This window comes from Pteronotus mesoamericanus, unplaced genomic scaffold (assembly GCF_021234165.1).
Source record: "Pteronotus mesoamericanus isolate MK-2021 breed Mesoamerican mustached bat unplaced genomic scaffold, CSHL_Meso_final contig_269, whole genome shotgun sequence".
Classification (NCBI taxonomy): Eukaryota; Metazoa; Chordata; class Mammalia; order Chiroptera; family Mormoopidae; genus Pteronotus; species Pteronotus mesoamericanus.
Genome location: NW_026555114.1, coordinates 612,556 through 624,694, shown reverse-complemented (window position 1 = coordinate 624,694; position 12,139 = coordinate 612,556). Strand labels below are relative to the sequence as shown.

The following is a 12,139-nucleotide window of genomic DNA, read 5'->3' as shown; positions in this document are numbered from 1 at the left end:
CCCCTGCTCTTTAAATGAAACAAGTTAAACTGACCCACAAGTGTCCACAGGGCAGCAGTCTGTCAGGTGTTGCCAGGGCCCGCAGAATGAAAAGTCACGTCTCTCCTCCCTGGGGTCAAAGCTGAAGAAGAGCTGTGGAGGAGAGAGCTGAATTCTGCAGCAGGAGGTGTTTTCACTGAGGGAGGGCAGGCAGCGGCCAGCCTCACGCTCTGGGTGAGCAGGCCACATCCCGCGGAGGAGGAGAAGGAGGAGGGGGGGGGAGGAGGAGGGGGAGGAGGGGGAGGGAGGAGGGGGGAGGGGGGAGGAGGGGGAGGACTTGGGAGGAAGGGTGAAACCTTCAAAGCTTAGAATAAAAATCAGGCGTAGGCTAAAAAATTCTTTGCTCAGCCAAAGGCACTAGATAACCTTGTAGAAATCTCTTTTCTGAGTTCAGTGTCTCACTTACATAACAATACTTAATCTGGCAAACAAGAAAAATGTTTTGTAAAAGAATGTGATATTGAAGTGTTTTTAAACTTTTTTTTTTTAGTTATACTAAGAAGCCTATGTAAATTAAAACCCAATTTTAACTTTTATGGGCTCTTCTTCCTTCTCTTAAGAAAGCAATTTGCTTTGATTGGTTAAATACTTACAAAGCTAAGACAAGAACTAGACCACCCTCCCTTCTAAGCTCCAGAATATCTCAGATATAGGAATACACACCTCAACCTTGAGACTGAAAAATCAGCATAAAAAAGACTGGAGTCTTATTAAGATTCAGAAGTACAAAGGTAAGTAGCCGTTTAAAAGATCTATGTAATCATATTTTCTATGTAGAAAGAAATTTCTCTATAAAGATAGTAAGATACAGTGAAAAAAACCCTCTGCAAAACTATTTCTGTATCCATAACAGGTGTGCCCTTCCTTCCACAAAAGCATTCTTGAAAAACTGCGTAAATCAGATCCTGTTTTAAATGCCTTAAGGGAGCTATTTAGAAGGAACCCTGCAGTGAATCCTTTGGTAAAGCAAATAATCCTTTTGTAATGGGAATAATTTCTCCCAATGTATCTAGTTGTTTTTTTTTTAAATCCCATTTTCATATATCTGCTTTTCTTCAAAGGGGGCCATACCTATCTAAATACAACTTCATTTGCATATTGATTTTAACAGCAAGCTTCTCAAGGGATGTTTAACCCTAAGGTTCCTTGCAGTGGTGTTCCTGCTCTGCTATTCGTATTTTTTAAAAAATCATTTTAGTAAACCCAGAGATTTCCAAATAGTAATAAAAATATATATCACTCCCCTGCAGCCCTAGGCCCTATGTCCCCTATGAAAACACCTCACACAAAAGAGTCAGGAGACAGCAAAGAATTCTCTGAATTCTAGTGGCAACATGCTTGAAGTCTTTACTCATTTCTCTCCCTACGTTGCTCTCCCTCAGTTGGGTAGGTGCAGAAACTGGGATCTGGGTCAGCTGGGGCCAAGTGGGGAACGGGGTGTCTCAGACATAGCCTGGTGACAACCTCCAGGCAGGCAGAAGTTTAGGCTTAGTCTAACGAAATGCCCGCCAGGTCCCCTGGCCTGACAGAATTGTGGATCGCTGCTTCCTGGGAGGGGGCAAGCCCAGGAGCTTTTTATAAATACAATCAGATTAACAACAGACCAAAACGGCCCCTTCTCCTTCTAGACAGTGTGGTCACTTTCGCACTAAATTGCATCAGACCAAAGAGCTCCTGAATCAGCGTGATGAGGCAGGTTGCAAGCTGCTTCTAATTTAAGGGAGGAGGCATGATCCTGTAATTTCTACCTTTGTGACAGAAAACCTTACATTGTTTCTCATTGGCCTACCTACCTCAGAGTCCAGCGGTTGGGTGGCCATGGTTCCAGTGAGGACACGCCATGTACAACAGGTGACAGGGCCAGAGGCCACTTCTCAGGCATGGGTATTTGAACTTCTTTCTTCCCTAGCTTCAGCTTTCCAGTAAGGATGCTGCCTGCTGCCTCAAACAAGCCAATTTTGGCTCTTTTCAGCTTACAACATCTTGAAGATGGACACAAGAGATGGAAAACTACACCCAGCTCAGAGACTTTGATCACCTCTGCCAGAAAAGCAGCTTATTCCCTATATCACCCTAACCCAAGGAAGTGTCCTTTCCCTGTCATCCTGGCTGCCGAAGGGAAGGCCTGGGAGGAAGGCATTCCTGAAGACTTTTACAGACAATTTATCCTCTTCTGCAGCCATTCTACTCCTCCTGCACCCAGGGTGCCTCGGACCAGGTGTGTGGGTGCCAGGGGGGGGCCAGGCCGGGCTCAGTCGGTGCTGCCTCTGCCTGTTATCAGACCAGCACTCCCTGGGCGTGCTCCGCGTGGGCACAGCCAGGGTGCTGCGTGGCAGGCCACCCGGCAGGCTGGGAACGGGGCCATGACTGAGACGTGTGTCTGGAACAGGATACAGTTCCACTGAGCTGCTCCTTTGCCCGGGTGCTCTTTGTACTGAGGGAGGGGGACACTGAAGAACTCACAATGGCTTCACACTTGAACCGGACAGTTCTCTCTCTGTCCAAATTGATTTGTCATTTCCTTCTGAGCGTGAGTGGAAGGCAAGAATCCAAGAAGGGACCTCAGGTCACAGCACTCAGGAGGCCAGGCCAGGAGGGCCGTTTCGCTCCATGGCCATTCTCCCTGCTCATGTCTCTGTGAGGAGGTAGGACGTCAGAGAGACACAAAGATGCCCTTGTAAGCTCAGGGTCTATTTCCAGAGGAGGAATTTAATTTTCTCAAGGTGACCAGAATGGTAGGATGTTAATCCTCCCCACACTGACTCTGTACAAGCCCCAGTGCCGAGAATCCAGGGGCAGGACTGGTCCAGCAATAAAAGACTGATATTTGGGTTTACATCCCATTTCTTTCTGGGATAATTCTTCCCTTTACCTCTCTCAGGAGTTAATGTGTGACCTGTTTTCATAATCACTGTTATAATTACAGAATTGCAAACTAGTAATTTACCACCTCCCTAGCTAAACTAAGTACGTAAAATGACAAAAGGTCATTTTTTAAAAAAATAAAAAGTCTGAAAGAGATGAAATTAGCTCTTCAGAAATTAAACATTTCTCATTGTCCTTAGAGAATAAATAGTAATTGTGTTTTTGAACACAGTCAATCGGTTGTGCATTGGTTTGTCGAAGTGATGGGACAGTGTGCTCCCCAATGCAGAGGCTGATTTGAGAAGAGATTGGGAACACACGATAACATCCACCCCTGCAGGCTTTCTCCTAAATCTGATTTTTCTCAGTGGAATTGGCTTTAGATCACAAAGGGAAAGAATTCTGGTTTAATTTTGATCAGGCTCAGTATTCAGCTGAGGTAGAATCTGAAGAAATCTGGAGAAAAGTTGAACATACGGAACCAGAAGTTCACTCTGTGCTCCACTGTACCTTTATTCTGTATCTCATAGGATTCATTTAACTCTTTTCTTTGCCTCAATCTCCCAATATGGAATATGAGGTTATTTTTACCCACTTTGTGAGAAAGCATTTTGGCAATCTTTGGTTCTGGGCATCGAGAAAGGAGCCAAAAGCCAATGTGAGCCTCCCAGGAAGTGGGCTCACAGCATATTCCATTACATCCCTGCTGATCTGCTGTGTCACAAATACACTTGGGTGGCACGGTCTCCCTGAGAGACCGCAAATGTCTGAGGGACAAGACCACCTCTGTGACTCTCTTATTTCCTTACCTACACAACTGGCTCCAAAAGCAGACCTGGGCCACAGAGAGTGCCTGATCCTGGTGGTGGCCATCTGCTTCTTCTAGTGATTAAGATGGAAAGGAAATGGTGCCAATCCCATGTCTGAAAAACACTTTGCAGGTTGAAAGCTAACGCACACTCATCTGGTCCTCACATTAGCTCTATGGAGGGAGTTATACCCACTTTCTAGATGAAGAAACGAACATTCAGAGAAGTTAAACAATTTACCTGCAGGCCACATAACCAAGACTTGTACTCACTGCTCATGTTCCCAGGCTGCCATGGGCCAGAGCCTGCTTCACGTTTGGCAGACTAAGGATTCTTTCTCTAGTGCCATTTTGGTCAAGGTTAAATAAATACAGTTTTCTTCAATGCAGACAGTAAATTGATAATGAGATGATTTGTAACAAATGATTAAATGGCCATCCCTTGAGAATCTCCTCCCTCTCCCCGTCCTATGTTTCAAAAGTTAAAGGTGTTGGGTGAGCGTGGGAATGGTATCGCTTTCCTTTAAGAGAAAGAAGCTTCCACCCCACACCCCTCACCATCAAGTCGTTCTGCAAACAGATGTTGGAGAGGATCCCTCTTCATATCACCCAGTTACTCTGAAGGGATGATAACAGCCATTGGGGGGTTAAAAAGAGGCAGTGAACCCCCAGTTAATGAGTAGGAATTCAGCAGGCAGTGTAAGATAAATGGAGCTCTCTCTGCTTCTGCTAGAGTCAGCATGAACTGCGGCCCTGCGGCTTGTTTGTGGCAAATGGAGTGCACGAAATATCAAAGGGCAGTGATCCAGAAGAAGACCGACTTTGACAAATTTTAAATTGGCCAGAAAGAAAACCAGCAAAAAAGGAAAAAAAAAAAAGAGAAAATTATGCAATTTGCTGTGTCCTGCTATTGTGGCATTGCTGCCTTTGTACAGAATTAGTGGTAAAAACAGCAGCAACGATCGCTGGATGCAGGGAGCAATTATGAGCCATCTAAGTGAGATGCTTATCGGTGGCTGAAGCTTTTAGAGCTTTCTCTGTGTACAGTTGTGAGGAACTTGCTCTTGAACTGCAGTTACTTTAATTAAAGTGTATGGCGTTGGTCAAAACTAATTATCCTGTTTGGAGAAGAAAGACAAAAAAAACCCACCTCAACAACTCTGGGTGGCAATAGATTTTAGAAACAACTTTGCCAATTTCTTGTTGTATGTGTGCATTTCCCATAAAAGGATCAGGCTGCATTGGGTTAGAGTTATCAGTGGTTGTTGCCTCATAGCAAACAATGGGGCACAGAAGGGTATACTGGAACCTGAGTCACTGTGTATCAGGGCGACCTGGCTCAGGGCTCCAAATGCCAGGATGTACAAGCTCCAGAGTGGAAGCAAACAGAAGTTTTTGTTTGTAGATGGTGAGGATATAGAGAGTCCACAAATGGCACTTCATTAATTAAATTACTACTTGGAACATAAATGAGCTAGCTATCTCTCTTTTTTACACCTTCCATTCACTGCATTTCACTACCTTTTAAAGACAATCTCTGCTTCTCTGAAAACAAAACAAACCAATAAACAAAAGAAGCTCAAGCAATTATCTGTACTAACACAGCAAGTGGCTCCATGGGAGACCTGAGCAGAAAATCAGTGTTTTGAAAGAATCTGAAACTCATTCAGACTTTGGAGTCAACACAGGGCTCCCACAGTTATGTTCTATGTTCAAATCGCAAGCGTTTTCCAAAAGGTCCAAAACAAATGAGCAACAGAGCCCTGTCTGAACGATCTCAGGGCTGCCGATGCCACAGGCTCTGGAAGCAACAGCGCACAATCTTTATTTCCATTTCTTTAGCTCAGGATAGCCCGGAACACTGCCTGAGTAGGTTTCCAGCTTTCCTCTCCCAAGACACTGACTCTCATCTCCCTCAGAGATGAGGCAGGTTTGTCCAGAGACAAGTGGAAGCAGGATATTTAACTCTAGCATATTCTCTGTTTAGCCTGACCCCAATAGCAACTTCTAGCTAATCATTCTTTACAAGGATATCCACAAGCCTAGAAAGATGGACTATTTGAACTATAAGGAAATATCAGAGGGAAAATATGGTGACTTTTGCTTTTTTTAGGGCCCACTTTCCTTCCTATTATTATACATATTATTTCATTCTACCAGGGTTCTTACCATATAGAGGACAGTAAATAAAGATTATCATGAATTTGATCAAATGCTTCAGTGCCTCTTCCCCTAGCCTAGAATGCACTCATTACAAATCAGCTGAATGGCTCATTGATTTGCCAGGAGGACGAGCAGACATACCTAATCGCTCAGCCAAGTGGATGTAGACTGGGTCCACCCGACGCATGGTTTTCACCAGATCCTTTCTGCGGAATTTGATTTCTACTGTCCCTTCTGGCTCCAGAACTGATGCCCTGGATCGAACAGAAAGAAAAAAAAAACATCACAAAACAGAAACAGAGGCCCTTTAAAGGAAGGAGACAACAGAATGAGGCCAGTTACAATTTGTGGACCAGGAAATAGCTTCATTATGGTTTTGCCCACCCATGGTACAGAAATAATTCCAGGGAGAGAAGCAGGCACCAGAGAAGTATCTAAGTGAGGTATGAGAAAGGCTTGGTGAAAGGTAATTAAAATAATTCTCATTACCACACTAGTCTACATCCATCTCAAAGGGAGAATACAGATTCCACCACGTACAGCTCATAAGGGTAAGAGCAGTCACATTATTTTCCAGTGGCAGGGGAACAGCCTTCAGTACATAGGCCATACAATGAGGGGTCGATGCTGATCAGTCCTACACACAGCTGTCAGTCTGCTGGTAGCACTCAGACACATGGGGCCATTCTACTGCTTGACCCGGCCTCATGTGTCTGCCTACTGCTGTGGAAATGACAAAGTGAAAGGTCTCAGGTTACTTCTAGTGCATACTAATGATGTTCTATTACCAGGAACTTACCCTAAGCACCCTTCCTTTTTCTAAACTTTTACGTTAAAAAAAAAAAAAAAAAAAAAAAAAAAAAAATACAGCTAACGCTTACTGTGTGTGGCACTGTTCTAAGTGCAGAGATAAAAATTTTCACAGCAATCCTCTGCCCAGTCTACATCCACTATGAAGTCAGGTACGATTATCTCCATCTCACAGATAAGGAAACTAAGGTACAGAAAGTTAAAAGACTTGTATAAGACTACCAAATGACAGAGATGGATTTAAAATCACAGTCTCATTCCAAAATCTACAGAGGAATTGTCTTTGATCTGGTATCAGATCAAGGGCTATGTTAGAACTTAAAAACAATAAACTTCTAAGCACCGAACGCAAGCCTAAAGATTTGACAATAAAACTATTAGACTTTCTTAAGCGGCTTTTGAAGGAAGAGGCTGACATTTTTGGGTAAAGGAGAAACACAAGAGTTGTAATAAAATGATTGAATACAGGAATCGGCATGGAAGATGTCAAGAAAGTATGATGTAAAATTTACCTACTTTGGAAAGGGTTGAAGACAGATTATGAAAGGAAGCGTGATGGGATCTTTTCTACTTGAGGATTTTCAGCTATCACCTTCCAACAAAAACCTGGGATTTTCTCTCAAAGTTCTTTGTGTGCTGCAAACACTGTGTTTTCCAAGCCTCTTGGGAAGTCAGAGGGAGACACTGGACTCTGAGGGAGAAGCTCTGGTTTGGAATCACAGAATGTGGGCACCACAGTGGACCTCAAAGACCACCCAGCTAGTTCTACAGACAGGGAGAAGCAGCCCGGGAGAGTAAGGACTGCTCCCAGTTCCTCACTAGTCAGTGGCAGAGCTGGATTTGGCCCTGGAACTTCAGACTAACAATTCAGTCCTTCTACTCCAACTTGCTTTAAGCTCCCTCTGTCACATACCTGAGAGACTGAATAGGCATATCTAAACAACAAATAAGAAGAGGGAATCTCTCTGAGTTTGGGGTGCCTGGAATAGAAGACTTCACGGTAGAAGAATCTGGGGTAGGGGTTCACACTGAGAGAGCCTGACTCTAGCCAAGTTTCCTTCTCATGCCCAATTGCACTATTTAAAAAGTCCATTTTTCTGACCTTGGAGTCCTCTGGGAATGGACAGATGCAAATAAAGTACTCCGGGTTATAATGTTCTCCAGGAGGAAACCAATAGCTAGAGGGTCCCCAGAGGCAGTGAATGGAAATATGGAAAGAGTGTTACCTGCTTTCACGGTCAGCATACATCTCCATGTGACGGGGGTTGATGGTGGAGTCAATCACCACCCAGGAGCCGCCCCGAAGCTCGGCCTGGGGAGGAATGTAAATCATCACAGGCTGAGAGCACTCCCGTAAGCCATCGATGATGTAAGCACCAAATTTCAACACTTGGTCGTACATATCTATGGAGAATGAGACAAATTAGAAATCAAGAAACAATGCTTCTAAACACCATTGGAACACATGAAAAATACTCAGCGTTTGTAGAGCAAGCGTGAACATCATCGCACACATAGAAAATAATATTTATAAGATACTTTGTGCTTCAACAAGGTGGCCAGAGGTGACAGGTCTGAAGGTTCAGCCACCCCAGGTCCTGCCGGTCACCCTGAAGACTAAAGGGATTGGTAGCTCCACCTGTATTCAAGACGCCAGGGGATCTTCAAAAGCACAGAGAAATGCATGATCTTTCACAAGATTCAGTGTGCAGGCCCTATGGATGGCATATCCATTTTATATGCTCCCTGAATTTCTGTACTCAGGTCTCACCACATTAATTCACGCTTGCTCTACAAACGCTGAGTATTTTTCATGTCAATATGTGATCTCTCTCACTACATTAAGTTTTCTGAAGGAAGGAACTATTCAAGCTCTCTTCAATTCTTCTCATAATACTTAGCATATGATAAACCCTTAATATGTGCAGCTAATGGAAAAGGGTTCTTCAAAAACTGCATCTTTCATCTTTGTATCCCCAGTGTCCTGTCCAGTGCCTGGAACATAGTGCTCAATAAGTGTGTGCTGAGTGAATGAGCACATACACACTTTGGAAAGGACACAGGGAGAAAGAAAAACTAATTCTTTACAGGTTGCATTTTTATCAGGGTTTCAGTGAGAGAAAACATTTAAATGCATATGTATTTACTGGAAATGTCTCACAGACACATAAAAAGAGGAGCTACCTCTTCATTTTGCTCAAGAGTACACTTTGCAATATCCCCCAAGGCCAGGAGCAGCCTGAAGAAAAGGGACACCTGGTACATAAATAAAGTGAGTCCTTGGAAAGTAGGATCAGTTATTTATTTCCCAACAATTTATGAACTTCTTCCCATTTCCTAGCTCACCGAAGTCTAAACACTGCTAAAGCTTGAGGTTTATGATTCCAGATGTTTAATGAGTACTTCAATGGATCCTTTTTAAACACCAAATAACAGGTTCAACAGAGTTCAAACTTTCCTATCAAGGAGAGGATCTCAATTTGGAATAAATCAATTCTGGAACTCCAAAGCAAAGAAGCATTTTTCAGGAAGTTAAGAGCAAAAACCAAACAGAAATTGCTTTCATTGTAGCAACTGGCAAATTAAACTGCCACCTTCTCCAAAGTAAAAACGGCTCTATATACAAACCCTCAGCGAGCACCGTTCATTGCAAGTCTGTGAAGACTTCAGAAATTCCAAAAATCCAGCAGCTGCCCCAGGAAAAACTCCCTACTCTATGAGGAATGTGTATGATCATATACTCTGTATGTATGATCAGAGGAAAGACATTTACTCCTTTGGGAGGAAAGCAAAGACCAAAAAAATTTACTGCTAATTACACAACTGCTGTATGAAGAGCAGGGAATAAAGGACTTTAAGCGCTTTACGCTAATTCTGTGGTTATGAAAATAATTGCTCAGTTCAAATTATTTTAACTAAATTAATTCTTTAGTGGATATTTCAACCAGTGCTACATAATAAAATAATTGTGTAATTAGCAGTACATTTTTCAGTGCTGCCAAGAGTACAGTCTCAGAACAAGTAACAGAAAGGAGTGACCCTCAATGGTATCATGCACAGAGAAGAAATGGAAGGCACAGATAAAGAAGTAAAACAGAAAAACAGCGCAAAAAAAAGTCATCCTATGTAAAAAACAAAAAAGCAAACTAGAAGTAAAGGAAGGGAAACTTCCCAGCCGTTTCACTCACTTGTTTGTTAAAGATATATCTACATCAAAATCTCTGTACTATCTATGATTAATAGACCCAGGGCCCCCAAAAGAAAGGCAGAGAACTTCATTTAAAATGTTCTTCCATTTAATTAATTTTAAAAAGTTGATTTCTTTTTTTTTAAAAAAAGAATTTATTTTTATTTATTTTTAGAGAGAAGGAAAGGAGGGAGAAAAGAGAGGCAGAGAAACATTGATGTGTGAGAGAAACATTGACTGGTTGCCTCTAGTACATCCCCAGCTGGGTACCTGGCCCGCAACCCAGACATGTGCCCTGGCTGGGAATTGAACCAGCGACCTTTCAGTTTGCAGGCCAGTGCTCAATCCACTGAGCCACACCAGCCATGGCAAAAAAATTGATTTCTCAGTGTATGCAAATAGTTTGGGATGAAGCTGAGTGTGTGTGAAATGTACTTTGGTCCCATCATGGCTAGTTTACTGAATACCAAGAAGCATGATTACACACACACACACACACACACACACACACACATTAGTCATCAGAAAATCATCTTGTTCTTATATCCAAGTTACAGGTGAGTAAACTCAGGCTTAAATAAGTGACAGAGCTAAGACTCAAACCCAGATCTTTTGGGATCTAAAATCCACTTTCTACCATCTCATTCTTAACTTATCATTCTTACAGCACAGAAGGAGCACGAGGTTGAGGCATCTGATTCAAAGGCTGAGTAAAACAGAAACCAGAAGAGACGTGAATAAATGATTCAGTAATTCTAAATTTTGACTGGATTCTTTGTATGGTCAGAAATGTCAGAAATTGTACTAATGATACTACCAACTTGCACATGATGGCCAAACAATTATCCTCAGGCCCCACGACTGAGCAGAAAAGGGACATCAAGGTTTATTACAGCTGACAACTAGGGACTGAAAACAGTACCTCCATATAATCTGAAACACCAGCAAACCCACAGTTCAACCATCAAAACTCCCAAAAAACAACAAACGCTATTGAAACATAAACAAACACACAAACAGACAAACTCTACAAACAACAGGCTCATATTGAACCACAGCTGCCCCAAACCATACATTTTTAAAGGCAGGTTGAAGCACTTGGCAACAATCTGACACACAGTTGTGTGAAATCCGTATTTAAGAGACAGAGCAAAAGCACAGCCAAGAACAGCAGGGGAGGGGCTATTCTCAAGGGTTTAGGCTAGACATAAGTCTAGGGAATTCTAAAGCTATGCCTACACTGGCCGTCAATTCTCAGGCCATAAGAAATGCAAGTGGGAATAGAAAAAAACAGATAGGTTCTTCATTGGAGAGGTGGGAGCGCAGAGCCTTGTATGCATTCTAAGCAAAGAATATCTGCATGAATGGTGATCACACAGCCTTTCCAGTTTGTTCTTAGCATCCAGACATCAACCCTGCCTAGGGCCTTCATTGTTACACAACATGGATAAACTGTGGCCTCCACACGTACCAAACAAGGGAGCACGATGGTAGGGTGTTTCCACAGTGCCCCACATTCTCGAAACTGGAACAAATTATATTGACTTGGGAAGAGGTGCTCTGTTAGAAGCTGGAGGTAAACACTAGGCATATACAAGCTGCATACACATAACGTCTCTCATGAGTTCATTATGCCTGGCTGACACTATATTTCAACATCCAAGTAATCAGAGACTTTAAAATAGACTTTCATTCCAGTTAAAGTTTTCAATAAATGTTTTTTTTATTGTTATTTATAACCTGTCCCAGGAAAAAATAATAAGTATAACATGAGAAGCCAACTGAGAGTGACCCTGTAGCACCAGCAGTGAGGCGGCTTAATATCACTGGGATTTGCATCCTATCAAGCTATTCATGCTGAGGCTGGGACCCTGGTGCTAATTTCTAGTAAATTTCACGCTTGATGTCTCCCTGTTGTGGGTCATTGCTGGTTCGTCTAAATAAACTGCTTCCAAATGGCTCTTCCATCTAAATATTCAGCCAGTTTTTATAATTTAATTTTGCATTATGCTGAATAGCCTTCCGGCCAGATAGAGCTCATTGGAAAAAAAGCACCAATACCATCTTGACATGCTTTTATTTATTTATTTATATTTTTACTGCTCGAATTAGACCTCCTAGGCCGACTAGTAAAGAGTTTTTTTTTTCCCCTCCACTAATGTCAATTTTCAGCATAGCAAGAGCTGTCTCTAATCTTTTCCTACTCATTACACACAATTTTGGAGCCATTTTACCCACAGTGCAGTCGGCTCCTGGCTGTGTGTTTG

General features: G+C 42.6%; 1 protein-coding gene across 2 annotated transcripts in view; it reads right to left on the bottom strand.

The window, feature by feature from the left end:
- ACACA (acetyl-CoA carboxylase alpha) overlaps positions 1-12,139 on the bottom strand; it is a 219,182-nt gene that overhangs the window by 17,284 nt on the left and 189,759 nt on the right. For both annotated transcript variants that reach the window (XM_054574834.1, XM_054574835.1), the window contains exons 51-52: positions 7,912-8,089; positions 6,017-6,129 (exon numbers count right to left, since the gene is read on the bottom strand). In XM_054574834.1, coding sequence (XP_054430809.1) covers positions 6,017-6,129; positions 7,912-8,089 — 291 coding nt within the window. The remainder of the gene's footprint in view (positions 1-6,016; positions 6,130-7,911; positions 8,090-12,139) is intronic.